At 57.1% G+C, this 27,060-nt stretch overlaps 2 protein-coding genes across 3 annotated transcripts in view; one reads left to right on the forward strand and one right to left on the reverse strand.

Moving 5' to 3' along the window:
- The window catches only part of LOC127037472 (uncharacterized), a 269,283-nt gene that overhangs the window by 179,037 nt on the left and 63,186 nt on the right, over nucleotides 1-27,060 (forward strand). The window lies entirely within an intron of this gene.
- Nucleotides 2,103-19,112, reverse strand: VPS37D (VPS37D subunit of ESCRT-I). 2 transcript variants are annotated; one of them, XM_050929221.1, is made up of 4 exons: nucleotides 18,954-19,112; nucleotides 8,999-9,170; nucleotides 8,627-8,712; nucleotides 2,103-3,486 (listed from the first exon to the last, which is right to left on the reverse strand). In XM_050929221.1, the coding sequence occupies exons 1-4, from the start codon at nucleotides 19,110-19,112 to the stop codon at nucleotides 2,980-2,982; spliced, it is 924 nt and encodes a 307-aa protein (XP_050785178.1). In that variant the 3' UTR covers nucleotides 2,103-2,979. The 2 variants fall into 2 exon arrangements, with proteins under 2 accessions (XP_050785178.1, XP_050785179.1); XM_050929222.1 differs by lacking the exon at nucleotides 18,954-19,112 and having other exon boundaries at nucleotides 8,627-8,709; nucleotides 8,999-13,013.

Genomic DNA, 27,060 nt, shown 5'->3' on the forward strand with positions numbered 1-27,060 from the left:
GGAGCTGCAGTCTGTTCCAGTCATTCCTGTGTCCTCATTCATTTCAGCCCCTTATTAATGGGCCTACTTTTCTCTGCTGGGCTTTCCCCCTGCAATAGCTGTCAAATCTCTTATGTCTTGCAACACATTCACTTTGCATTTCTGCTGCCCTGCCCCTGAGCATTTCTGTCTGGTCACCTCCCCTTTACCCAGTTCTTGTCTGTAGCTTTCTGAGCAGCCTTGAAGCCACACTGGTCACCACCTGCCTCTTGCACTCTTCCAATTCAGAGGAGTCATGGTCTGTCACCCTTTAAGATTCCCAGTCTTCTCGCCTTTGTTCCTTATTCATAAGGGCCCCAGTCCTTCATTGCACACTCCAAGAGCTTTCAAAGGGGGTTCTGGCTACACAAGGCAATCCCCCAAAATTTGCTTCCTGAAATCTGTAATTCTCCTTCATGAAAATGTACACAAATAGCTCATGATCACTGGTTCCAAGACTTCCTTTTAGTCTCAGTCAGACAAACCCGAGCTAGGGCACCTTCTCCTCAGGGTTGGGATCTTTAGGTTAAGTTGGGCTATAGTTGGTTGCTTAGATAAAATCTCATATGCATATATCATCTTTCATTCCCGGTGCCTTAAGAACTAAGGGCTTTTTCAGTCTCACTGCTCTCCAGCCCTAGTGGCCTGTAGTAGATACCCACCCTCATTTCTCCCATTATATCCTTGCTTACTGGAGTTCCCCACCATAATCTTGCCAGGGCTTCCCTGCAGGACATGGACCAGAACACAAAAGACTCCAAGGAGTGCTGAGGACACCAGGAGGGAAATGCACTCAGATGTCTGTTGTTTTTCCATCACTGTGGGTGCTGTCTATGAGTAAAGTGTGTACACGCGGCTAAGAAGTTCCTTTGCAAAACCTGTGTTCCTTGCTTTACCTGTCACATAGTCCCCACAGAGCTAAATTATAACCCCGACCACACATGGAGGATGGACTCTGGGGATAGCATGCACAGGTTGGCAGGTTCTCAGAGCTGAGGGCAGTTGAACTGCAGGGTCCCTCAGTGCCAGGGATAGAGTCTGCTCCTCAGCAATGTGCCTGAGAGGCAGGACTAGAGCCAGTGCCTTGGCACTGCTCTGCCCCAGTTGGCTTACAAGGATAAGGGATCCAAAGGTGGGATCCAGTACAACCAACTGCAGAACATCGCTGGGGGCTCAGCCAGGGCAGTAAGCGATAATAATGCTTCCTCCATGGCAGGGGAAGCATAAGTGGGATGTAACATTGGCAGGAGGACACTGGAGTTAAAAAGCCCACGCTTGGTGAGACCCACTATAGGGCTTCCATGGCCACTAGGGGTTGGGAGCTTGCCCACGCGGCAGCAGGGGTGGGAGGCTTCTGTCTAGGTACTCTCCTCCCTCCGGCACAGAGGCTCCCAGGGATGAGAGGGCTGTCTCTGGTTACCACAATTACACACTCAGTGAAGGGTGAGAGAGACGCAGAGCCACTGGGAGAAGGGCCCACAGATACTGCCATTAGGGGAAACCTGAGATCCCTGTGACAGACAGGGCCACAAATCGACCTCTCTCTCCATTGTCCCTGGCAGCAGGCTGCTGGGCTGTACTGAGCAGGGAGTCAGTGCAGTCTGGATATCACAGCAAGGCCTGGGACACCCAGGGGAACAGGGGTGTAGCTCCCACCGCAGCACCAGAGAAGAGATGCGGGGAGAAGGAGCAGGGACAATGGAGACTTTCAAGATTTCCCTTTGATAAATTCATTCACTCCATTAGCCCCTCCTACATCCTAGCGCATCTGCCATTTCCCCCAGGCTGTACTCTGGTGCCCCGTGGAGCAATCTGCCATAGCTGCTCCCCTTCCCACAGCACAGACTCCCCCCTCTCCCCCAGTCCCTTCCATTTCCTCAAGCACAGCACAATGCCAGCCAGGATTAAACGGCTCCCTCCCCAGCACAGCCCTCCCCCCATCTGCCCCCTCTTCCCTGCAGCACAGGGCACTGCTCCCCACTCCTCGAAGCTCAGTGCTGGACGCTGGGATCCCTCCTGCTGCGAAGGGCACTCAGTGACCTGCCTGGGAGGGCAAATTCCCCTCCTCTCACAGCACAAGAACAGAGACTGGAAAGTGCCTTTATTTGGAAAATGATCTTGGTGCCCCGTGCTCCCCGACAAACTACCACGTACCTGCCTGGGAGGCCCTAACACTGTACAGCATGGCACCAGGGCCCTGCACTGTCGTCCTCAGCCCTGCCCCTCACGCCTCCCACACCCCTGCCCCTGGCTATCGTGCCCCTCTCTCGCTCTCTCTCACACAGACAGGCTGGCAGAGCAGGAAGGGGAGGGAGACAGCAGGAGCCCTCCTTCCATGAGTCATCTGCACCCAACATGGCCCTGTTCTTATCCTGCTCACTGTAACCTCAGCCCCCTGCCTGGGTCTGCATTCCCCTCTGTGCCCCACGGACCTGCTGTGGCCCTCCTCCCTGTCACCGTAGCCTCCTCTCATCCGCATTCACCTCCAACCCATGCAGGGCAGCTGGGATCCTGCCCTGTGCCTGTAATCTGCCAGCCAGCCCCCACGCTGTATATCCCCCGACCCACCCAGGCCTGCTGCGCGCCCACTGACACTGCCATCTGACAACCCCCCTCACCTCAGCTTGAATTCCCCCTAGCCTGCTGCCCCCGTGCAACATCTGCCCATTATAATTAGCCCCTTCCAGGCTGCCTCTGACGCTCCCCCTCTGGCCACGTGGCAGCCACACAGACCCCCGGGAGCTGCATCCTGGAGCAGTTCATTACATCACCCCCGCAGACTGCAGCGCCCCCTGGAGGCTTCCTGAGAACGCAGGGTGGGAGTGAAGAACGGCTTCGCGCCGCCCAGCTGGCAGGGGCGGTGTTTGGTTCACGTCCATTCTCTAGCACAGAAAGCTCACGTGCACTGGCCGGCTGCTGTGTCAAGGACTTGGGTCTGAGGACATCTCATCGCCCCAACAGCTACCGGTGGGGCGGCTCCTGCTTCTGTGGGTAAGACAGGTGCGCATGCTGCACACGGAAAGGCCGCGGGCTGAGCAGGGGGATGTGTCCAATCAGACGCAGAGGGGAGCCCAGGCATGGGATGCTGGAGTGCGGTGGTGGCGACTGGCCTGAGCAAGAGGCCAGGGGAGGCAGGTTTCGGCTAGGAGGGGCAACGGGCACAGGGAATGGTATGATGGCGTCAGAAGGCACCAGCAGGGCAGGTGTGTAGCCATAGCGGAGCTGGAGCTTCTTGGGAGAGGCTGCGTTTTGCACCAGGGCAACTTGGGCTCGGGCTGGGTTCAGCGGGGCAGCTCGCTGCCCCTCGCAGCACGTGGGGAGCCACCTGGGCTGCTTCTCCTTCTGCAGGAGCTGCTCCAGTTTCTCCACCTGTGTCCTGCGGAGATGGGACAGCATCCGGCTCTCCTGAAAGAATTCCAGGAAGGCATCCAGGGGCAGTTCCCGGCCCAGGAACATCTCCACCTGCGCCTGTGGGGCACGGAGAATGAGATGTCAGCCTGGGGTGGGGGCAGGAGGCAGGAACACACAAATCTGGGAGGGCCCATGGGACCTCCGAGACCTACAGCAACAATGAGCCAGAGAGCAGGCAGGAGCCATGCAGAGCAGCAGGGAACTCCCAGGAACCCGATGGGGCAGCTGTAGGAGAGGATGCTTTGGGGGTGAAATCCTGAAGTCAGTGGGGGTTTTGAGATCGACTTCAGCAGAGTCAGGATTTCACCCATGGCACATGCAGTCTCCTGAGAGGACGCAGGTGACACATGGCTCGGTGGCCAGCTCCACGCAGCTCCCATCGCTGACAGACAGTACTGACAGCGGCACCAGGCTCAGAGTCAGAAAGGGCCCCAGCCAGTCCGATCCCCCAGCTGGCTAGGAAAGCCACCCCTGCTCCACCCCCACCTCTTCCCACCCCTGCTCCGCCTCCGCCCCACCCCCATTCCACCCCTGCTCCGCCCCCACCTCTTCCCACCCCTGCTCCGCCCCCACCTCTTCCCACCCCTGCTCCGTCTCCGCCCCACCTCCATTCCACTCCTGCTCCGCCCCCTGTCCTTCCCACCCCTGCTCTGCCCCCACCTCTTCCCACCCCTGCTCCGTCTCCGCCCCACCCCCATTCCACTCCTGCTCCGCCCCCTGTCCTTCCCACCCCTGCTCCGCCCCCGCCTCTTCCCACCCCTGCTCCACCGCCGCCTCTTCCCACCCCTGCTCCACCGCCGCCTCTTCCCACCCCTGCTCCGCCTCCACCCACCTCCATTCCACTCCTGCTCCGCCCCCGGTCCTTCCCACCCGTTTCACCCCCACCTCTTCCCACCCCTGCTCCGTCTCCACCCCACCTCCATTCCACTCCTGCTCCGCCCCCGGTCCTTCCCACCCCTGCTCCGCCTCCACCTCTTCCCACCCCTGCTCCGCCTCCGCCCCACCTCCATTCCACTCCTGCTCTGCCCCCGGTCCTTCCCACCCCTGCTCCGCCCCCACCTCTTCCCACCCCTGCTCCGCCCCCGCCCCACCTCCATTCCACTCCTGCTCCGCCCCCGGTCCTTCCCACCCCTGCTCCGCCCCCACCTCCATTCCACTCCTGCTCCGCCCCCGCCCCACCTCCATTCCACTCCTGCTCCGCCCCCGGTCCTTCCCACCCCTGCTCCGCCCCCACCTCTTCCCACCCATGCTCCGCCCCTGCCCCACCTCCATTCCACCCCTGCTCCGCCCCCACCTCTTCCCACCCCTGCTCCGCCTCATCTCCATTCCACTCCTGCTCCACCCCCGGTCCTTCCCACCCCTGCTCCACCCCCACCTCTTCCCACCCATGCTCCGCCCCCGCCCCACCTCCATTCCACTCCTGCTCCGCTCCTCGGTCCTTTCCACCCCTGCTCCACCCCCACCTCTTCCCACCCATGCTCCGCCCCCGCCCCACCTCCATTCCACCCCTGCTCCGCCCCCAGTCCTTCCCACCCCTGCTCCGCCTCCACCCCACCTCCATTCCACTCCTGCTCCGCCTGCGCCCCACCTCCATTCCACTCCTGCTCCGCCCCCCGTCCTTCCCACCCCCACTTCTTCCCACCCCTGCTCTGCCTCCGCCCCACCTCCATTCCACTCCTGCTCCGCCTCCCGTCCTTCCCACCCCTGCTCCACCCCCACCTCTTCCCACCCCTGCTCCGCCTCCACCCCACCTCCATTCCACCCCTGCTCCACCCCCACCCCACCTCCATTCCACCCCTGCTCCACCCCCACCTCTTCCCACCCCTGCTCCGCCCCCACCTCTTCCCACCCCTGCTCCGCCTCCGCCCCACCTCCATTCCACCCCTGCTCCGCCCCCGGTCCTTCCCACCCCTGCTCCACCCCCACCTCTTCCCACCCCTGCTCCGCCCCAGCCCCCCACATTCCACCCCCGCTCCACCCCCACCTCTTCCCACCCCGCTCCACCCCCACCTCCCCCACATTCCGCCCCCGCTCTGCCCCCACCTCTTCCCACCCCTGCTCTACCCCAGCCCCACCCCCATTCCACCTCTTCCCTTGAGCACTGCAGCAGGGGTCGGGCCTGCCCTGCACTCGCTGGGTGGTGGTAAGTGGAGTGCCCCAGCCCCAGCCAGCTCCAGTGCCGCTGGCTCCCAGCTGCGCTGCTGGTGAGTGCGGGAGGGCAAATTTTATTTGTGGCAGAATTTTAAATTGTTTGGTGCAGAATCCCCTTACGAATATGAGGTGCTGTGCAGCTGTGATGGTGGGTCTGTGAGGAAGGGGGTGGGCAGCTCTATGGGGGGTCACTGGGTGAGGGGTGAGGTGTGCAGGATGCTGTGTAGCTGTGATGGTGGGTCTGTGAGGAAAGGGGTGGGCAGGTCTATAGGGAGGCGCTGGGTGAGGTGTGCAGTCTGCTGTGCAGCTGTGATGGTGGGTTTGTGAGGAAGGGGGTGGGTAGGTTTATGGGGTGGGGCGCTGGGTGAGGGGTGTGGTGTGCAGGGTGCTGTGCAGCTGTGATGGTGGATCTGTGAGGAAGGGGGTGGGCAGGTCTATAGGGGGGCGCTGGGTGAGGTGTGCAGCGTGCTGTGCAGCTGTGATGGTGGGTCTGTGAGGAAGGGGGTGGGCAGGTCTATGGGGGGGGCGCTGGGTGAGGTGTGTAGGGTGCTGTGCAGCTGTGATGGTGGGTCTATGAGGAAGGGGGTGGGCAGTGGCCAGGTCTAGGGGGGGGTCACTGGGTGAGGTGTGCAGGATGCTGTGTAGCTGTGATGAGGAAGGGGGTGGGCAGTGGGCAGGTCTATGGGGGGGTCACTGGGTGAGGTGTGCAGGATGCTGTGTAGCTGTGATGGTGGGTCTGTGGGGAAGGGGGTGGGCAGGTCTATGGGGAGAGGGCAGGGCGAGGGGTGTAGTGTGCAGGATGCTGTGTAGCTGTGATGGTGGGTCTGTGAGGAAGGGGGTGGGCAGGTCTATGGGGAGAGGGCAGGGTGAGGGGTGTAGTGTGCAGGATGCTGTGTAGCTGTGATGGTGGGTCTGAGGAAGGGGGAGGGCAGGTCTGGGGGGGCACTGGGTGAGGTGTGCTGGATGCTGTGTAGCTGTGATAGTGGGTCTGTGGGGAAGGGGGTGGGCAGTGGGCAGGTCTATGGGGGGTCACGGTGTGAGGTGTGCAGGATGCTCTATAGCTGTGATGGTGGGTCTGTGAGGAAGGGAGTGGGCAGTGCGCAGGTCTATGGGGGGGTCACTGGGTGAGGTGTGCTGGATGCTGTGTAGCTGTGATGGTGGGTCTGTGGGGAAGGGGGTGGGCAGTGCGCAGGTCTATGGGGGGTCACTGGGTGAGGTGTGCAGGATGCTCTGTAGCTGTGATGGTGGGTCTGTGAGGAAGGGGGTGGGCAGTGCGCAGGTCTATGGGGGGGTCACTGGGTGAGGTGTGCAGGATGCTGTGTAGCTGTGATGGTGGGTCTGTGGGGAAGGGGGTGGGCAGGTCTATGGGGGGCACTGGGTGAGCAGTGTGGCGTGCAGGGTGCTGTGTAGCTGTGATGGTAGGTCTGTGGGGAAGGGGGTGGGCAGCGGGCAGGTCTATGGGGGGTCACTGGGTGAGGTGTGCAGGATGCTGTGTAGCTGTGATGGTGGGTCTGTGAGGAAGGGGGTGGGCAGTGGGCAGGTCTATGGGGAGAGGGCAGGGTGAGGGTGTAGTGTGCAGGATGCTGTGTAGCTGTGATGGTGGGTCTGTGGGGAAGGGGGTGGGCAGGTCTATGGGGGGTCACTGGGTGAGGTGTGCAGGATGCTGTGTAGCTGTGATGGTGGGTCTGTGGGGAAGGGGGTGGGCAGTGGGCAGGTCTATGGGGGGTCACTGGGTGAGGTGTGCAGGATGCTGTGTAGCTGTGATGGTGGGTCTGTGGGGAAGGGGGTGGGCAGTGGGCAGGTCTATGGGGGGTCACTGGGTGAGCAGTGTGGCGTGCAGGGTGCTGTGCAGATGTGGTAGGAGGCCAGTGGGGAAGGGGGTGGGCAGTGGGCAGGTCTATGGGGGGTCACTGGGTGAGGTGTGCAGGATGCTGTGTAGCTGTGATGGTGGGTCTGTGGGGAAGGGGGTGGGCAGTGGGCAGGTCTATGGGGAGAGGGCAGGGTGAGGGGTGTAGTGTGCAGGATGCTGTGTAGCTGTGATGGTGGGTCTGTGGGGAAGGGGGTGGGCAGGTCTATGGGGGGTCACTGGGTGAGGTGTGCAGGATGCTGTGTAGCTGTGATGGTGGGTCTGTGGGGAAGGGGGTGGGCAGTGGGCAGGTCTATGGGGGGTCACTGGGTGAGGTGTGCAGGATGCTGTGTAGCTGTGATGGTGGGTCTGTGGGGAAGGGGGTGGGCAGTGGGCAGGTCTATGGGGGGTCACTGGGTGAGCAGTGTGGCGTGCAGGGTGCTGTGCAGATGTGGTAGGAGGCCAGTGGGGAAGGGGGTGGGCAGTGGGCAGGTCTATGGGGGGTCACTGGGTGAGGTGTGCAGGATGCTGTGTAGCTGTGATGGTGGGTCTGTGGGGAAGGGGGTGGGCAGTGGGCAGGTCTATGGGGGGTCACTGGGTGAGGTGTGCAGGATGCTGTGTAGCTGTGATGGTGGGTCTGTGGGGAAGGGGGTGGGCAGTGGGCAGGTCTATGGGGGGTCACTGGGTGAGCAGTGTGGCATGCAGGGTGCTGTGCAGATGTGGTAGGAGGCCAGTGGGGATGTCTCTGGGAGGGATGGGGGCTGGACATAGAGATCTGTGGTGGAGGTCTCTGGGCGAGGGAGCACTGGGCACAAGGGTAGGGCGCTTGGCAAGTGGGCGGTGTGGTGCGGGCCCACCCTCCAGGGGAAGGGGCTGGCAGCACAGGGCTGGGCAGGCTAGTGTGCGTCTGGCAGCTGCAGGTTCGTGAACAACGCCCTCCTGCTGGGCTGCGAGCGGCGGGGCGCCCCACCCTGTGCTGTGCCTCATAGCCCCCAGCCCGCCTGTCACTCTGCAGACTGACCATCCCGCCCCCCCTGCACCTTGCCCCGGGGGGCCCACAAATATGTTTGGCGCCGGGGCCCAGAAAAAGTTAATCCAGCCCTGCTGAGACATCCCAGGGACTGAGTGGGGGGAAGCTGAGTAGCTACAAGGTGTCCGGAGTCAGGCAAGTCAATGGCAAAGCAGGTCCTGCAAACTCACCTCCGACTCCGCCTCGGCTGCCTCCAGAGCAGCTTGGAGTTGCCTCAGGGCGCTCTGTGGGCTCCACTTCCTCAGGCAGGTCTCTGCTTGGGGGGAGAGCAGCTTCAGACAGGGACATACAAGAGAACCCAGCCCTGCAATGGGCTCCAGCCACCTTCTCCGGCTAGTCCAAGGAGAAGCCTCCAACCCCATCGCCCAGCCTGTTCCTGCCCTTGGGGGGCTGTCACTTGGTGAGCCAAAAGCTCCTCCTGCAATGGCCATCAAGGCAGGGCTCAGCCAGTGAGTAACAGGCCAGAGCCGACTCCCTCTCTGCATCCCAGAGCCAGAGCCTGGGGACAGCAGCCCTCAGGGACACAGGGTGGCTCCACTCACCCACTCGCTGCTGCTTTTCCTGACACGCCTCCCTTGTCTCCCGCAGCTCCTGGTACTTTATGGCCAGTGAGGCTTTGCCGTTCTCCAGCCGCGGCTGCAGGGACAGGTTCTCCTTGGCCAGGGCATGGTTCGAAGCCAGGCACGTTTCCCGTTCCAGCTGCAAACTCTGAAACTGCAGGGACATCATAGCTCAGAGCTAGCCACTCCACAACTCAATGCCACCACCACCTGCAGGGCCTAACCTCACCCTCCAGAAAACACCCCTCAGCACACTGCCAGCCCCACAACGCTCTTCTAACGCTAACCTCACTGACCAGCCCATCACAGCTCAGCCAGCCAAGTACAAAGGGTGTTAACCAGAGCACTGGCCAGAGCAGCCAGCTCCTTATCAAAATAAGACCTTTTACCAGCTCCACCTCTCAGTACCATTCTGCTCCCTCCGCCCCGGCTTCCCCAGAAGCAGTGGGGGCCGGGGGCAGAGTTCCTGGCAAGAGGCTGCAGCTGCATTAAAATCCAGCCACATGGGTAGGAGCCCCACACACCAACTGGCCTGGGGGAAATTACACAAAAACTCCACACATCTTGAATGAGTGAGACAGCTTCTCCGAGGGCTAAACAGGCTAACACTCCCTATCCCCCCCACGCACAGGCACGAGCCAACCACGGAGATGGGTTTGCTTTCTGACAGGCCCGGGGAAGAGATGCTGGAAAACAGGCTGAGAAAGACTAAAAATAATCTGACCTGATTCTCCAGGAACATATCCCAGCACATCAGAGCCTAACGAACCTTCACAATTAATTCTAGAGGCACTAGCATTCCTGTGCAGAGCCTGGAAAATGAACTGGCCATCTACCAGCCAGGGATCTGGCGGTCAGAAGAGAGAAGGGTAACTACCTGCAGGGTCAAGGCAGCAGTTCAGCTTCCCTGTTCGCCCAGCGGCTGGTGCAGGGATTTCCAGCAGGATGTCAGCCCCAGGCCATGCTGAGGCTCCACTTTTCATGTCATCCTCTGGCTCAGATAAATTGTGTCTGATTACAGGAACTCCTCACTTAAAGTCATCCCAGTTAACCTTGTTTCGTTGCTGATCAATTAGGGAACGTGCTCGTTTAAAGTTGTGCAATGCTCCCTTCTAAGGTCGTTTGGCAGCTGCCTGCTTTGTCCCTGCTTGCAGGAAGAGCAGCCTGGTGGAGTGAGCTGGTGGGGGCTTGGAACCAGGGTGGACCAGCAGCCTTTTTGTCATCATTGGATCGATGGACTACCAAGGAGGGACCGGCAGCCCCCCCATCAGCTCCCCACTCCCCTAAGTTCTCTGTGCAGCAGCTGCCCAGCAGGCTAGCAATTGCAGCTGTCCCTCTCCCCATTGCCATGTGCCGCTCCTGCCCTCTGCCTTTGAGCTGCTCCCTGAGACTCCTGTTTGCTGTGTGTGTGATGGGGGGAGGTGAGGAAGAAGGGGGCTAATGTCAGTATTAAATTGTTTGTTTAAAACTTTGTGTGTGTGTGTGTGTGTCTGTCTGTGTCTCAAGGTTCCTTCCCCACTCTGAACTCTAGGGTACAGATGTAGGCACCTGCATGAGAACCTCTCAGCTTAATTACCAGCTTAGATCTGGTTTTACTGCCACCACCCAAATCCTTTAAGAGTTATTTGGGAAACTCTGTCTACCTCTCCCGCAGACTATCTCCCTCCCAGTAGCCTTGAGAGACTTCTCCACCAAGTTCCTGGTGATCACCGATTCAAACCCCTGGATCTTAAAACAAGGAGAAATTAATCATTCCTCCTCCTTTCCCCCCACAGATTCCTGGTGAGTGCAGATCCAACGCCCTTGGATCTTAAAACAAGGAAAAAAATCAATCAGGTTCTTAAAAAGAACACTTTTAATTAAAGAAAGAAAGGTAAAAATCATCTCTGTAAAATCAGGATGGAAAATAACTTTATAGGGTAATCAGATTCAAAGAGCCCAGAGGAACCCCCTCTAGCCTTAGGTTCCAAGTTTCAGCAAACAGAGGTAAACCCTTTAGCAAAAGGAACATTTACAAGTTGAGAAAACAAAGATAAAACTAACACGCCTTGCCTGGCTGTTACTTACAAGTCTGAAATATGAGAAACTGGTTCAGAAAGATTTGGAGAGCATGGATTGATGTCTGGTCCCTCTTAGTCCCAAGAGCGAACAACCCCCAAAACAAAGAGCACAAACAAAAGACTTCCCCCCACCAAGATTTGAAAGTATCTTGTCCCTTCATTGGTCCTTTGGGTCAAGTGTCAGCCAGGTTACCTGAGCTTCTTAAACCTTTACAGGTAAAAGGATTTTGGTGTCTCTGGCCAGGAGAGCTTTTATAGTATTGAACACAGGAGGGCTGTTTCCTTCCCTTTATAGTTATGACAATATAAGATAGTCTTTTGTCTGGTGAAAAAAAATTCCCTGGAACCTAACCCCCTCATTTACATTAATTCTTATGGGGAAATTGGAATCACTTAACATTGTTTCGCTTAAAGTTGCATTTTTCAGGAACATAACTACGTTAAGTGAGGAGTTCCTGTAATTTGAAGCACTCCCACTTCCCTCTCAGCTGCTTGAAGGTAAAAGGAGATTCTTGTCTTGTTCCCCCCTGACTTGTCAGAGCCTCCTGGCTGATCTTATGCGGGGAGGGGTCAGTCTCCATTGCACTGTCTGCATCAAGAGGTGGAGAGGCAGCTGCTACTCTCAGCTCCCATTTTTCTACCCTGAGTAACTCCAGCAACTGTACCTTTCCCAAGCAGCAGCAGAGTGAAACTGAGTTGGTTCTGGTTATGATCACTGATGCTCAAATGGTTCTGCACAACCACTGCGTAACTGACTAATTTTCAAATGCTTGGCAAAGCTCAGAGCAGCAGCAGAAGCTCTAGAGCTGACTGCAGGCTCAGTCACACAGCCCTGCACCGGTTGTCTTTGAAAGGTTTTCTTCACAACCATAAGGATTTTCATTTGTCAGTTACTGAAAGCTTAAACTCTGCAGAAATAGATGGTGCAGGTCTTCAAACTCACCAGGGAGACATTCCACTCTCTGCAAGCACGGACCCTAGGAATTCTTCAAGCCCTGATGTAATGGGAATAAGTTACCTTTTCCCAAACAACCTGAACTTTGGGAATATTCTGGTGCTGGAATATCTGATCTTGCAGACTTAGCATTGCAATAGTACCACCTGCAAGGACATTAAATGCAGGTGCTTGGCTGCTGGACACTAACCCTCCCTGGAACTGACATGCCATGTCCCTGCAGTTGTTGGTGGCAGCCTGGGAAATATTACTCAGCTGGGCTGGGGGTGGGTGGGATATTGAGTGAGGAATTGCTTTTCATGTCTGTCCTAGAAGCTATGTGATAGGCATGAGGATTTGCTGGTGCATTCTGTCAGCACCTTCTGGGGGCAATTTCTTTGGCTCTACATTCTGGCCAGAAAGCCAACAAAGTGCAGACAGAAAGATCCACATAGCACTTCCTCTGGGGTTGTTTTCAGTGATGCCCCCACCGTACCAAAGGGTAGGGAGGAACCGGCTTTGGGAAAGAGGCTAATTAACCACTGGAACAATGTACCAAGGGTCATGGTGGGTTCTCCAAGGGTCACTGGCAATAAGAAAAACCTCCAATCTCGATTTAACAGATCTGCAACAGGAATTACTTGGGGCAGGTCTCTGGCCTGTGTAATACAGGAGGTCAAACTAGCCGGTCACAGTGGTCCCATCTGGCCTTGGCACCTATGATCTAGATTAGTGGTTTCCAAACTTTTTTGATCGCACACCCCTATCAGTAAAAAAAAAATTTAGCACCCCCCCCCTGCAAAAACAAACAAAAACCTCGGACTCCCACCCAAACTGCCGAAGCAAAAAAATAAATAAATAGAGGCTCCTCCTGCAGCGCACCCCCAAGGATCCTCTTGTGCACCCCCTTTGGATCCAGATCAGCAGTTCTCAGACTTTAGCAGCCCAAGGACCCTCATTTTGATTTAAAATTTTTGCAGACTCTCAAGACCCCCGCTCAGCCCCAGACCCCACCCCCACTCCACTCCTCTCCCCCCCCATGGCCCCACCTCTACCCTTCCTCTTTCCGCCCCCTTCCCCGAGCGTGCCCCGTCCCTCCCAGCACCCCCTGCCCGCCACTGAACAGCTCTATCGTGGCATGCAGGAGGCACTGGATGGATAGGGAGGAGTTGATCAGCGGGGCCGGCAGCTCTGGACAGGACTCGCGGACCCCCTGGAGTACCCTCACATTAATCTATATATTTAACAAAAGGCAAGCAGGCCTCTGGAGGGGAACACTGGCTTTGGGAGAGGGATCCCTTTTCTCCCTTCACACCTAGCTTTTCCCCGTGCTGACCCAGGCCTACAATTTGGGATATTTTGCTGGTCCAGCTGGAGATGATGGGGAACTCTTTGGACCATGGCGACTCTTCCTACCTAATTACCCAGCCCAAGGCAAGCTCCCTTGGTAGCTCCAATCCTCACCATGGCCTACATTAGCTTTTAGCACTATGAGTAGTCAGGGTGGCTAACAGAAAGTCCAATCCTTTGGAACAAGTTACTGTATCTAGTAATGACTTCAGACCAATTCCCACAGCTCCCCATGCTCCCACCCGGTAATTAGCAAATCTTTAGGTGACAAAGTCAACACTGTAAATCTCCCAGAAAAAACTCAATTCCAAATGACAGAGAAGGACTTTGTTGATATGGAAGCACAGGAAGCATCAAGACACTAAACTAGAGTCTTAATTAAAGGTAATTCCTCACTGCCTTGGAATATACCAAATCGAGAAGATTGGAGCAAGAATATTGGATTTGGCTTTGATATCTGGGTGGGGAGCTTCTAACTCTCCCTGTTATTAAATTCTTTGCTAGATTGTAATCCTCTCCTCTGGCTATCTAAGATTTTCAAGATATCCAATAAAGGTTCTGCACTGAAATCTTTAGACAAATCTATTCTCCCTCCATCCTATTACTGTAACATTTACACATCTTTTGAGATAAGGGGTATGGTAATAGTCAAGAAAAAGATGGAAACATTACGTATGATAACAAGCAAATATCTTTCCAAATATATCTAAACCCACCCACGCTAGATGGAAACAACTATTTTTGCTTAAGGATGCTTTTGATTTCTTGCCCTCCCTTCTCTTCCCTGCCAAGCTCGGATTAATCAAAGCTCAAAAGCATGACATGTCTTCTGAGTACGACAATGGGAAAAACTTTCTGGGTTCCATTAGCTCCCATTCAGTTTTTGTGATTTGATCCTTCTTAGACGACTAATCTCATCTCTATTTAACAATTAGTCTTGCATCAATTTGAGCAAATTCAACTGCTTTTTTGAGACTTGCGTAAGATTTTTTTTTAAAATTAATTTTGAATGATTTTTCCTTGTTATCCTTCAATAAGTCCTTGCCTGAGGACTAATCTCTGAAAAATGTATTCAAGAATTCCTGCAATATTGATCTTCATTCAACTTTACTCTGTTGTTGATTATGAATTAAAGAACAAAAGGCAAAGGCCCTCATTGATATAACTTCGATGTTGAAAATTAAACCACAGCACACTCAGGAAATGAGAGCGTCACGGGCCTCAGAGCCCACACAGCACATCCTGTGCAGCTTGAAGTAAATCTTTAACAGCCTACCTAGAAACCAAAAATACTCCCTATGTGTAATATGGGTAAAGCGACAACGTTTGGGAGTGCGGACTTCTGCATTTCTTGGCCTGACATGTTTCCTTTTGCAACATTAATATGGGTTTCCGCATTTCACTGGTATATTATTGACTCGCTATCTGGGCCAGCCATGCCGTGAAGAGACTCAAGGCCCAATACAGCATCACCTGCCCCAACATCTCCAGCATGACCAGGAAGAGGTATGAGGCAGTAGGCACTGGTCACTGTGGGGAGACAAGGAAGAGAAAGGCTCTACGCTCCCACAGCTGGTGTTCCCCTCTGTTGGTCTCCTACCTCTTCTTCTTAACCCAGGTCCCGGGGATGCCAGATCATGAGCCTTGCAGGACAAATCTCCCCATGGAAGTGCCAGCTGCATGTGGTCTGCCTGCCTGCCTCCCTCCCCTCCTGGCAGCTGCCCTAGCCTGGCACAAGACCAACAGCAGTAGTGCTAAGTGGTGGCAGAGGGATTGGCTCTCAGAGGCGGCTGAGGAGGAAAGCATGGTGCCTAGCAAGGCCCAGGATCTGGCCTGGGGCAGAAGGGGTGAGAGATTTGGGAAGCCACCTCTAAAGTGCCAAAAGGGAGCAGACAAAAGCCCCCCTCAGACTCCCCCACACTCAGACCAGGGGAGGACGGGAGCAGCTAGGGGTGAGTTTACAGGATGGAGTCTGCCCCAGCCATCCCTGCAGGCTAGGTGCTAGGGGCTGGTCGAGGGGCTGAGTGGGAGGAGTGTTTGGTCCCACTAAGCTCGGAGGGGGTGAAGTCCCTGCAGCTGTGTGCTCACCCCAGCGGTGCCTTGAGAGGCTCAGCCAGGCCTTGCCACAGGGCCCACCCAGGAGACTGCCGGGAAATACGAAGGATGCTGGTGTTTACATTAAATGAGTTGTCTCCATTTCCCCCCTGGCTGACCCTTACGGACAGAGTGTTGGGGAGCCCAGCCTGGCCCCCAACCCCCATCACCTGGGTAAGGGGCTGCAGTGTAGACCCTCACAGCACCTGCCTCTCTGCCAGCCAGGTGTGATCTCACCTTCATCCTCACAGCATCTGAGCCCCGCATGGCGCACCCCCGTCCCTTCCCATGGGCGGCTACAGGCCGGGGCAGCCCCAGAGTGTGGCCAGACCAAACTGGGAGGAGAGGGATGCCCCATGGAGGGCAATGGGGCACAGGAGGAAAGAAGCCAGGGGATGGTGGGGTGGAGGGGAACAGGGTACGGGAAGGGAAGGTGCTGACGGGAAGGACAGGGCATGGGAGGAAAGGAGACCGGGGGATGCAGGGAGACAGGGAGGAAGGAGGGGGATGGGGGGGGAAGGTGCTGAGGGGATGGGAGGGGACAGGGCATGGGAGGAAAGGAGCCCGGGGGATGCAGGGAGGGGATGGGGTACAGGGGTGATGGTGGGGTGGAGGGGAACAGGGTATTGGGGGGGGAAGGTGCTGAGGGGATGGGAAGGGACAGGGCATGGGAGGAAAGGAGCCCGGGGGATACAGGGAGATAGGGAGGAAGGAGGGGGATGGGGGGGGGAGGTGCTGAGGGGATGGGAGGGGACCGGGTATGGCAGGGAGACAGGGAGGAGATGGGGCGGAGGGGAACAGGGTTCGAGGGGGAAGGAGCTGGGGGGATGGGGGGGGGACAGGGCATGGGAGGAAAGGAGCCTGGGGGGATGTAGGGAGACGGGGGGGATGTTGGGGTGGAGGGGAACAGGGTACATGGGGGGGGAAGGAGCTGGGGGGGACAGGGCATGGGAGGAAAGGAGCCGGGGGGATGTAGGGAGACGGGGGGGGGGATGTTGGGGTGGAGGGGAACAGGGTACATGGGGGGAAGGAGCTGGGGGGGTGGGGGGGGGGACAGGGCATGGGAGGAAAGGAGCCCGGGGGGATGTAGGGAGACGGGGGGGGGGATGTTGGGGTGGAGGGGAACAGGGTACATGGGGGGAAGGAGCTGGGGGGGTGGGGGGGACAGGGCATGGGAGGAAAGGAGCCCGGGGGGATGTAGGGAGACGGGGGGGATGGTGGGGTGGAAGGGAACAGGGTACATGGGGGGAAGGAGCTGGGGGGGGGGGATGGGGGGGACAGGGCATGGGAGGAAAGGAGCCTGGGGGGATGTAGGGAGACGGGGGGGATGGTGGGGTGGAGGGGAACAGGGTACATGGGGGGAAGGAGCTGCGGGGGATGGGGGGGGACAGGGCATGGGAGGAAAGGAGCCCGGGGGGATGCAGGGAGACGGGGAGGGGATGGGGCACAGGGGGGATGGTGGGGTGGAGGGGAACAGGGTGCATGGGGGGAAGGAGCTGGGGGGGTGGGGGGGACAGGGCATGGGAGGAAAGGAGCCGGGGGGATGTAGGGAGACGGGGGGGGATGTTGGGGTGGAGGGGAACAGGGTACATGGGGGGGAAGGAGCTGGGGGGGTGGGGGGGACAGGGCATGGGAGGAAAGGAGCCAGGGGGATGTAGGGAGACGGGGGGGGGATGTTGGGGTGGAGGGGAACAGGGTGCATGGGGGGAAGGAGCTGGGGGGGTGGGGGGGACAGGGCATGGGAGGAAAGGAGCCCGGGGGGATGTAGGGAGACGGGGGGGGATGGTGGGGTGGAAGGGAACAGGGTACATGGGGGGAAGGAGCTGGGGGGGGGATGGGGGGGACAGGGCATGGGAGGAAAGGAGCCTGGGGGGATGTAGGGAGACGGGGGGGATGGTGGGGTGGAGGGGAACAGGGTACATGGGGGGAAGGAGCTGGGGGGTGGGGGGGACAGGGCATGGGAGGAAAGGAGCCCGGGGGGATGCAGGGAGACGGGGAGGGGATGGGGCACAGGGGGGATGGTGGGGTGGAGGGGAACAGGGTGCATGGGGGGAAGGAGCTGGGGGGGTGGGGGGGACAGGGCATGGGAGGAAAGGAGCCGGGGGGATGTAGGGAGACGGGGGGGGATGTTGGGGTGGAGGGGAACAGGGTGCATGGGGGGAAGGAGCTGGGGGGGTGGGGGGGACAGGGCATGGGAGGAAAGGAGCCGGGGGGGATGTAGGGAGACGGGGGGGGATGTTGGGGTGGAGGGGAACAGGGTACATGGGGGGGAAGGAGCTGGGGGGGTGGGGGGGGACAGGGCATGGGAGGAAAGGAGCCGGGGGGGATGCAGGGAGACGGGGGGGATGTTGGGGTGGAGGGGAACAGGGTACATGGGGGGAAGGAGCTGGGGGGTGGGGGGGACAGGGCATGGGAGGAAAGGAGCCGGGGGGGATGTAGGGAGACGGGGGGGATGTTGGGGTGGAGGGGAACAGGGTACATGGGGGGAAGGAGCTGCGGGGGATGGGGGGGACAGGGCATGGGAGGAAAGGAGCCCGGGGGGATGCAGGGAGACGGGGAGGGGATGGGGCACAGGGGGGATGGTGGGGTGGAGGGGAACAGGGTGCATGGGGGGAAGGAGCTGGGGGGGTGGGGGGGACAGGGCATGGGAGGAAAGGAGCCGGGGGGATGTAGGGAGACGGGGGGGGATGTTGGGGTGGAGGGGAACAGGGTGCATGGGGGGAAGGAGCTGGGGGGGGTGGGGGGGACAGGGCATGGGAGGAAAGGAGCCGGGGGGATGTAGGGAGACGGGGGGGGATGTTGGGGTGGAGGGGAACAGGGTACATGGGGGGGAAGGAGCTGGGGGGGTGGGGGGGACAGGGCATGGGAGGAAAGGAGCCGGGGGGATGCAGGGAGACAGGGAGGGGATGGGGCACAGGGGGGATGGTGGGGTGGAGGGGAACAGGGTACATGGGGGGGAAGGAGCTGGGGGGGTGGGGGGACAGGGCATGGGAGGAAAGGAGCCGGGGGGATGCAGGGAGACGGGGGGGATGTTGGGGTGGAGGGGAACAGGGTACATGGGGGGAAGGAGCTGGGGGGTGGGGGGGACAGGGCATGGGAGGAAAGGAGCCGGGGGGGATGTAGGGAGACGGGGGGGATGTTGGGGTGGAGGGGAACAGGGTGCATGGGGGGAAGGAGCTGGGGGGGGTGGGGGGACAGGGCATGGGAGGAAAGGAGCCGGGGGGATGCAGGGAGCCCGGGGGAAGAAAGGGGACGGGGCGGGAAGGAGCCCGAGGGGAGGGACGGGGCGAAGCACCGGGGGGAAGATCTGGGGCGATGGAGGGGGCCGGGGAGAACGAGGGAAGGAGCCGGGGGGGGGGGAGGGGAGGGCGCAGGCGGAGGGAGGCACCGGGGAAAGGATCCCGGGGGACGGGCGGCACCAGCCGGATCCGGTCCGGCCCGGCCCCGCCGCTGCAGCCCCAGCCCCAGCCCCAGCCCCAGCCGCGCCCGGTCCCGGTACCTTCCTGCTCATGCTCAGCCGCACGATGCGCTCCAGCTGCGGCTCGTCCTGCAGCAGGCCGCGGAGCTGCGCGGTGCTGAGCCCCGGGGCGCCGGAGCCGGAGCCGGAGCCGGAGCCGGGCTCGGCCGCCCGCGCGCCCGCGCCCCTGCCCCGGTACATGCCGCCCGCCGCCCCGAACCGTCCGCGGGGAGCGGGCTGCGGCCGCACCGACCCGGCCCGCCAGGGGGCGCCGCGGGGGCTCTTAAAGGGGCCGCGCCCCTGTGGGCGGGCACTGCTGGGGCGAGCGCAGCAAGGAGCCCCTGTGCGCCAGGACCGGGGGCTCGCTCCTCAGTGCTGCCTGGGCAGCTGGTGCCATCGCCCCCTTCATACGTGGAGCAGCCCCGGGGCTGCCAGGGCTTCAGGGGAAGCTCAGCCCAGCTGCTGGGAGGCCACAGGACCCTACGCCGGGGATCGGGTGCAGGGCCCAGGACTCCTGGGCTCTATGGCTGGCCGCGCAGGTCGGCATGCACCTGCCGTCCCCTCTGCCTTGCAGTGAGGGTCGTGCCTGGAGCTGTCCCCCTGGAAGGGCTCCGCCTGTCTCCGGTTTCTCGCTCTGTGACATTAAAGGGACATGTTCAAGGTTGCAGAGTGGAGAACTCAAAAGTCAGAAAATGCCAGAATTACAGCTTAGAGCCCCTGCACTGAGTGAGAGAGGGGCCCATGGGGTGCTGCCATCAAGGAGTGGGTCGTCATGCACAAGGGGGCAGAGTCAAGGGTGCCCAAGCAGTCGTAAACCTGGCCTTTCCTAAGGTTTGACTGCTTGGCTCTGCAACTGGAACATTCTTTTCATGTAGGGGGTTTGTGTGCAATTTCCTGGGGAGTCTGAAAAAGATAGAAATAAATTCTGTTATGTGCAATTAGGTGTCATCAGTATCAGGGGCAGCTCCAGGCCCCAGCACGCCAAGCATCCGCTGGTCCCACAGCCTGCCTGCCGTGCTTGGGGTGGCAAAATTCCTAGAGCTGCCCCTGATCAGCATATCATGTGTCACCAGTAGGGCTCCAGCCCAGTCTTCAGCAATGACTTACACCACTTGAACTACAGGACTAATTACATAGGATAGCAGCAGAAGGCTGTTATCCCTGGGGGAGAAGAGTGGGGATGGGCTGTGCCCCTGTGGGTAGGCACTGCTGTGTAAAGGAGGTAGGCTCCAGCTTTCTGTCCCATCCCCCTAGGAGGTGATGCTCCATGTGACGTCCCAGGAGAGGAGGATGGGATACTAGGACCATGTGCAAGGCCCAATGGGTGCAGATCCAGGGCCAGCTATTACTCCAGCACCTCCCACTGCAGCCTCTGCTACTGTGGTGGCAGGGCCCAGTTGTCGAGAATGTTCTTGTTCAGTCATTTGTTTGGCCTGATACCAACATTTTCTGGAGAAACACAATCCAGAGCAGGGAAATGGTGTATCCCAGCCAAAGCTGAATGGACAGGGAAAAAGAAAAGGCATGCTCCTGCCCCCAGGGCTTTCTCCCTGAGGAATTTCAGAGACCAGCTGGAAACAATGGAAGTGCTGGAGCTTCTCAAAAAAGGCTCACCAGAGTTTTTGATAATGGAAAATGATAGGCAGACTAAATATAGAGGCCTCTACCAGCTTCCCTGCAATTATTCCTGGTATTCTGGAGATGACACTTAGCATGCTGCGAGCTGTCCTCACTGCAGGCTTCCCTGTCACACTAACACTGGGGGGGTGGGGAGGAGGGAAGACCTGCATTTGCTTTCCCCTCCTGGCCCAGTGATCCCTGTTCCTGTGGGTATGCTGGGTGCTCCGACCAGCCCAGCAGATGGCATGGAGTCACTGCCAGGCTCTGAGAGGCTTCTGTTAAAATCAGTCTGACATTCCTGATGCCCATCTCCCTAGCAGAAGGGCTTGATCTGGACTTTCAGTGAAAGGATGCAGTGCTGTGGAATCATAGTATCAGAAATATCAGGGTTGGAAGGGACCTCAGGATGTCATCTAGTCCAACCCTCTGCTCAAAGCAGGACCAACCCCAACTAAATCATCCCAGCCAGGGCTTTGTCAAGCCAGGCCTTAAAAACCTCTAAGGCTGGAGATTCCACCACCTCCCTAGATAACCCATTCCAGTGCTTCATCACTCTTTCAGTGAAATAGTGTTTCCTAATATCCAACGTAGACCTCATCCACTGCAACGTGAGACCATTACTTCTTGTTCTGTCATCTGCTATCACTGAGAACAGTCTAGATCCATCCTCCTTGGAACCCTCCTGCAGGTAGTTGAAAGCAGCTATCAAATCCCCCCTCATTCTTCTCTTCTGCAGACTAAACAATCCCAGTTCCCTCAGCCTCTCCTCATAAGTCATGTGCTCCAGCCCCCTAATCATTTTTGTTGCCCTCCGCTGGGCTCTTTCCAATTTTTCCACATCCTTCTTGTACTGTGGGGCCCAAAACTGGACACAGTACTCCAGATGAGACCTCACCAATGTTGAATAGAGGGGAATTATCACGTCCCTCGATCTGCTGGCAATGCCCCTGCTTATACAGCCCAAAATACCATTAGCCTTCTTGGCAACAAGGGCACACTGTTGACTCATATCCAGCTTCTTCTCCACTGTAATCCCTAGGTCCTTTTCTGCAAAACTGCTGCCGAGCCACTTGATTCCAAGCAGTGCATGGGATTCTTCTATCCTAAGTGCAGGACTCTGCACTTGTCCTTGTTGAACCTCATCAGGTTTCTTTTGGCCCAATCCTCTAATTTGTCTAGGTCCCTCTGTATCCTATCCCTACCCTCCAGCGTATCTACCACTCCTTCCAGTTTAGTGTCATCTGCAAACTTGCTGAGGGTGCAGTCCACCTCGTCCTCCAGATCATTAACGAAGATATTGAACAAAACCGGCCCCAGGACCAACCCTTGGGGCACTCCGCTTGATACCATCTGCCAACTAGACATGGAGCCATTGATCACTACCTACTGAGCCCGATGATCTATCCAGCTTTCTATCCATCCAGCCCATACTTCTTTAACTTTCTGACAAGAATACTGTGGGAGACCATATCAAAAGCTTTGCTAAAGTCAAGGAATAACACGTCCACTGCTTTCCACATCCACAGAGCCAGTTATCTCCTCATAGAAGGCAATTAGGTTAGTCAGGCATGACTTACCCTTGGTGAATCCATGCTGACAGTTCCTTATCACTTTCCTGTCCTCTAAGTGCTTCAAAATTGATTCCTTGAGGACCTGCTCCATGATTTTTCCAGGGACTGAGGTGAGGCTGACTGGCCTGTAGTTCCCCGGATCCTCCTTCTTCCCTTTTCTAAAGGTGGGCACTACAGTAGCCTTTTTCCAGTCATCTGGGACCTCCCCCATTCACCATGAGTTTTCAGAGATATGGCCAATGGCTCTGCAATGACATCCATAGTCATGTAGGGCCACCTGGGGGGGGAGGGAAGAGCAAGTGGGGCAACTTGCCCCAGACTCCGGGCCCTGTTGAGGCCCCCATGAGAATATAGTATTCTACAGAACCCCCAAAATTGCTTTGCCCCAGGCCCCTTGAATCCTCTGGGCAGCCCTGTAGTCGTGGCGGTGCTGGGATGCTAGAGAGACGAGGTGGGGGAGGGAATATGTTACTGGACCAACTTCTGTTGGTGAGAAGGGCCTGAAGAAGGGCTCAGGGTGGTTCCAAAGCATGTCTGTCTCACCAACAGGAGATGATCTACTATAGACTTGGCCAAACTGCGGCTCTAGCACTTTTACGATTAAAGTGTGACTCTTGGAGCCCCCCACGCCTCCCCTTTCTCCACCTACTAGACTGAGAAAGGGGCTCAGGACCTCTGCCTTGCAGCAGGGTGGTGGGGTAGGGCCTTCTACCCTGCAAGAGGGGGCTCTTGGGGACTCAGCCTTGTGGGGCACACCTTCTGGGGCTTGGGACTTCAGCAGGAGTGGGGCTGAAGCCCCATCAGGTCAGTGGCAGATTAACAAATTTGGCACCCCTAGGCCCTCAAAAAATTGCCCCCCTCCAGCTCACCTCTTCTCCCCTGTGGTAAGCCTGGGTGGGTGGGAGGGGGGAGAAGGGGAGTTGTGGCATGCTTGGGGAATGGCAGTGGTGGCACAGAGGTGAGCTGGGGCAGGGAGCGGTTCCCGGCCCCCCCAGGTTACTCCCTGCGCCCACAGGCCCCTGCTCACCTCTGCTCTGCTCTGCCTCCTCCAAGCACACCGCTACTCGCTTCTCCCTCCCTCCCAGCGCTTTTGCGCGGCAAGCCTGGGAGGGAGATGGAAGGAGGGAAGCCTAGGCGACGAAGTGGGCTGGGGATTTGGGGAAAGCACAGAGTTGGGGTGGGGGTCACGAGCAAATTTGCTGCCCTAGGCCTAGGCCTTGTTGGCCTAGGTGATAATACGCCGCTGTGTCAGGTGTGCCCCGGTTCTCAAACTTCTATTACCTCCCACCCTTTTCTCTCTGTCCCAGTGACAGGGCAGGAAGGGTCAGTCCAGGTCTCCAGGGTGGGGGCATGCAGGAGGAGCAGGATATCTGTTAGCTAAAGAAACCTGAGGTGCCAGCTGGGAGAGTGGCCCTGTAGCAGGGTGACCACTCGCTCCAGCCTGGAAGGGGTTAGAAAAGCCCTGCAGAGGGCAAGGTAAAACCCGGGCTGACTGGGGGAAGTGGCTGCAGCTGGGGCCACGCCCCAAACTGAGCAACAGGGCCTTAGAAGAAGGCCAGAGAAGCCAGGAGTCAACAGCCTTCCTCTGCTTGTAGAGGGAGAGGGGCCTGACTGCAGGGAGCTAGGGACAAGTTACCTGAGTGGAGCAGGGCTGGGGACAGACTGGGAAGCTCCAGCCTGGAAAGCCCCAGGCCGCAGCCTAGCATGGGGGGGTTGCAGAGGGCAGCCCAGGGGTAGGCCAAGGCAGCAGGTCCAAACCCCTTTGCCTATGATGAGTGGCTGATACTGCTACTGCAGTCGGTCCCAGGGAACGGGGACTAGATGGAGACTTGGCAGTAGCTAAAACTGAGGCAAAGTGGGGATAGTGGGTGGGGGTTCCCCAGGGAGGGGAGACCCTAAGACTGAGGAGCTGCTGCCAGGGGGCAGCACCCCAGCTAAAAGGGCACTGGGTCCTGGGAGGGACACGGGGGCCAGAGGACAGGCAGATCACTGGCCTGCAGAGGGCGCTCCAGAGCTGGAACAAGCTAATTCCCAGGAATAACCAGCAGGAGGTGCCATAGGGGTGAGTCCGCACATCTACAGGCCCATCCAAGCTATTAAGCTGCTCGCTGGGGTGAATGCAAGTTGCTGGGGATAGAAGTGAAACACCTGGTGCAGAATGTGTGGCCCCCTGCCCCAGTAGCACGTTCCCCAGCCCTCCTGAGGACCCTCCCTGTGCCAGTCACTTAGGAGCCAGGAGCAAGAGCTGGAATTATGCTTGCTCTTGGCAAACTGTATCCTTTCCTGTGTGCTCAAATGCAACCCACACCAGCTCAGCTGTTCACATGGGGGCCACTTGCTGGTTGGATGCAATTGTTTCCGATTGTCTTACATCTGCAGGCTCAGGGCTGTGGGTCAGCTGTGGGGGGAGAATAGCACCTCACACTGAAGTAGAAGGCAGTGGAAAGGCTGATGAGAAGACAGAGTTGTGTCTGTGTGCAGGTGACTGCCCATGTGTGGGGAGGCTGTGTGAGAGAGGGTAGTGTGTAGCCACATAGCAGGGAGATGAGGCATCTGTTTCCACCCAGACTGCTATCTGAGTATTAATGAAAACACATTTCAGAGGCATTAGGCTCTGCTGTCCCTGCAGCTCTCAGCCCGTATGCAGTTATGTTCATTCCCCATATCCAGCAATGCAACCAAGGAAAAGGGAGCAAAGGCATCTGGCCTAGTCAACGAGGTCAGTTACCTGTGTAGTGAACCCAGTGCCCCATGCTAGGGCAGGCAGGTTCTATGCCCTGCCTGTTGTCAGAGTGAACATAGGGCGGGAAGTATCAGAGGGTAGCCGTGTTAGTCTGGATCTGTAAAAGCAGCAAAGAATCCTGTGGCACCTTATAGACTAACAGACGTTTTGGAGCATGAGCTTTCGTGGGTGAATACCCACTTCCTCAGATAGGGCGGGAAGGGACCTCAAGAGGTCACCTAGTCCAGTCTTCTGCACTCAGGGCAGGACTAAGTATTATCTAGACCATCCCTGACAGGTGTTTGTCCAACCTGCTCTTAAAAATCCCCAATGATGAAGATTCCACAACCTCCCGAAGAAATTTATTCCAGTGCTTAACCACCCTGACAGGAAGTTTGTCCTAATGTCCAACCTAAACTGCACTTGCTGCAATTTAAGCCCATTGCTTCTTGTCCTGTCCTCAGAGGTTAAGAACAACAATTTTCCCCCCTTCTTCTTATAACAAACTTTTACATGCTTGAAAACTGTCCCCCCTCAGTCTTCTCTTCTCCAGACTAAACAAACCCAGTTTTTTTTTTCAATCTTCCCTCATAGGTCATGTTTTCTAGACCTTTATTCACGTTTGTTGCTCTTCTCTGGACTTTCTCCAATCTGTCCACGTCTTTTCTGAAATGTGGCACCCAGAACTGGACCCAATACTCCAGTTGAGGCCTAATCAGCGCAGAGTAGAGGAGAAGAATGACTTCTCGTGTCTTGCTTACAATACTCCTGCTAATACATCCCAGAATGATGTTTGCTTTTTTTGCAACAGTGTTACACTGTTGACTCATATTTAGCTTGTGATCCACTATGACCCCCAGATCCCTTTCCACAGTACTCCTTCCTAGGCAGTCATTTCCCATTTTGTATGTGTGCAACTGAGTGTTTCTTCCTAAGTGAAGTACTTTGCATTTGTCCTTATTGAATTTCATCTTATTTACTTCAGACCATTTTTCCAGTTTGTCCAGATCATTTTGAATTTTAATCCTACCCTCCAAAGCACTTGCAACTCTTCCCAGCTTGGTATCATCCACACACTTTATAAGTGTACCCTCTGTGCCGTTATCTAAATCACTGATGAAGATATTGAACAGAACTGAACCCAGAACTGATCCCTGCGGGACTCCACTCGTTATGCCCTTCCAGCATGACTGTGAAGCACTGATAACTACTCTCTGGGAAAAATTTTCCAACCAGTTCTGCACCCACCTTATAGTAGCTCCATCTAGGTTGTTTTTCCCTGATTTGTTTATGAGAAGGTCATGAGACACAGTATCAGAAGCTTTACTAAAGTCAAGATATACGACATCTATCACTTCCCTCACATACAAAAGGCTTGTTACCATGTCAAAGGAAGCTATCAGGTTGATTTGACATGATTTGTTCTTGACAAATCCATGCTGACTGTTACCTATCACGTCATTATCTTCTAGGTCAGGGGTCAGCAACCTTTCAGAAGCGGTGTGCTGAGTCTTCATTTATTCACCCTAATTTAAGGTTTCCCATGCCAGTCATACATTTTAATGTTTTTAGAAGATCTCTTTCTATAAGTCTATAATATATAACTAAATGATTGTTGTATGTAAAGTAAATAAGGTTTTTAAAATGTTTAAGAAGCTTCATTTAAAATTAAATTAAAATGCAGAGCCCCCTGGATCAGTGGCCAGGATCCGGGCAGCGTGAGTGCCATTGAAAATCAGCTCACGTGCTGCAGGTTGTCTACCCCTGTTCTAGGTGTTTGCAAATTGATTGCTTAATTATTTGCTCCGTTATCTTTCCGGGTATGAAGTTAAGCTGTCCGGTCTGTAATTCAATGTGCCCTCCTTACCCCCTGGCTCACTGGTGCATCTTGCAGGCACTTGGTATCCCACAGTGAACATGTCCTGTCCCCTGGCACCAGTATCTGCTAGGGTCCTGCAGGTGCACAGTGGCAAAGGTGCCAGCTGAGGCTGCATTGGGCAATGAGCACCCGTTAAACACTGTTCTTGGAGGAGTAATACAGAGCCAGGACCCTGAGCACCTCTTCTGGGATGGCCACACTCACGTTTCTGACAGGACATCGGAAAAGGGAACGAGCCCTGTGCTGTGCGTTCAGGCCACTCAATTGTGCCCTGCCTGCCCAGCCATGAGTGAGGGCAGCTTCCTTGCTTGATGTGAGGGGAACAGGTGAAATAATGTATTATATGCGTGAGACTCC

The sequence above is a fragment of the Gopherus flavomarginatus genome, chromosome 19 (genome assembly GCF_025201925.1).
Source record: "Gopherus flavomarginatus isolate rGopFla2 chromosome 19, rGopFla2.mat.asm, whole genome shotgun sequence".
NCBI classification, from domain to species: domain Eukaryota; kingdom Metazoa; phylum Chordata; order Testudines; family Testudinidae; genus Gopherus; species Gopherus flavomarginatus.

What these genes read in the sequence shown, in the direction of transcription:
- VPS37D (XM_050929221.1), bottom strand. Translation starts at nt 19,112, where the DNA reads ATGTACCGGGGCAGGGGCGCGGGCGCGCGGGCGGCCGAGCCCGGCTCC. An exon ending in GGAAAAGCAGCAGCGAGTGG is followed by an intron (nt 8,713 to 8,998) that starts GTGAGTGGAGCC and finishes TCTCCCCCCAAG; the next exon opens with CAGAGACCTGCCTGAGGAAG. An exon ending in CAGCCGAGGCGGAGTCGGAG is followed by an intron (nt 3,487 to 8,626) that starts GTGAGTTTGCAG and finishes CGTGCCCCACAG; the next exon opens with GCGCAGGTGGAGATGTTCCT.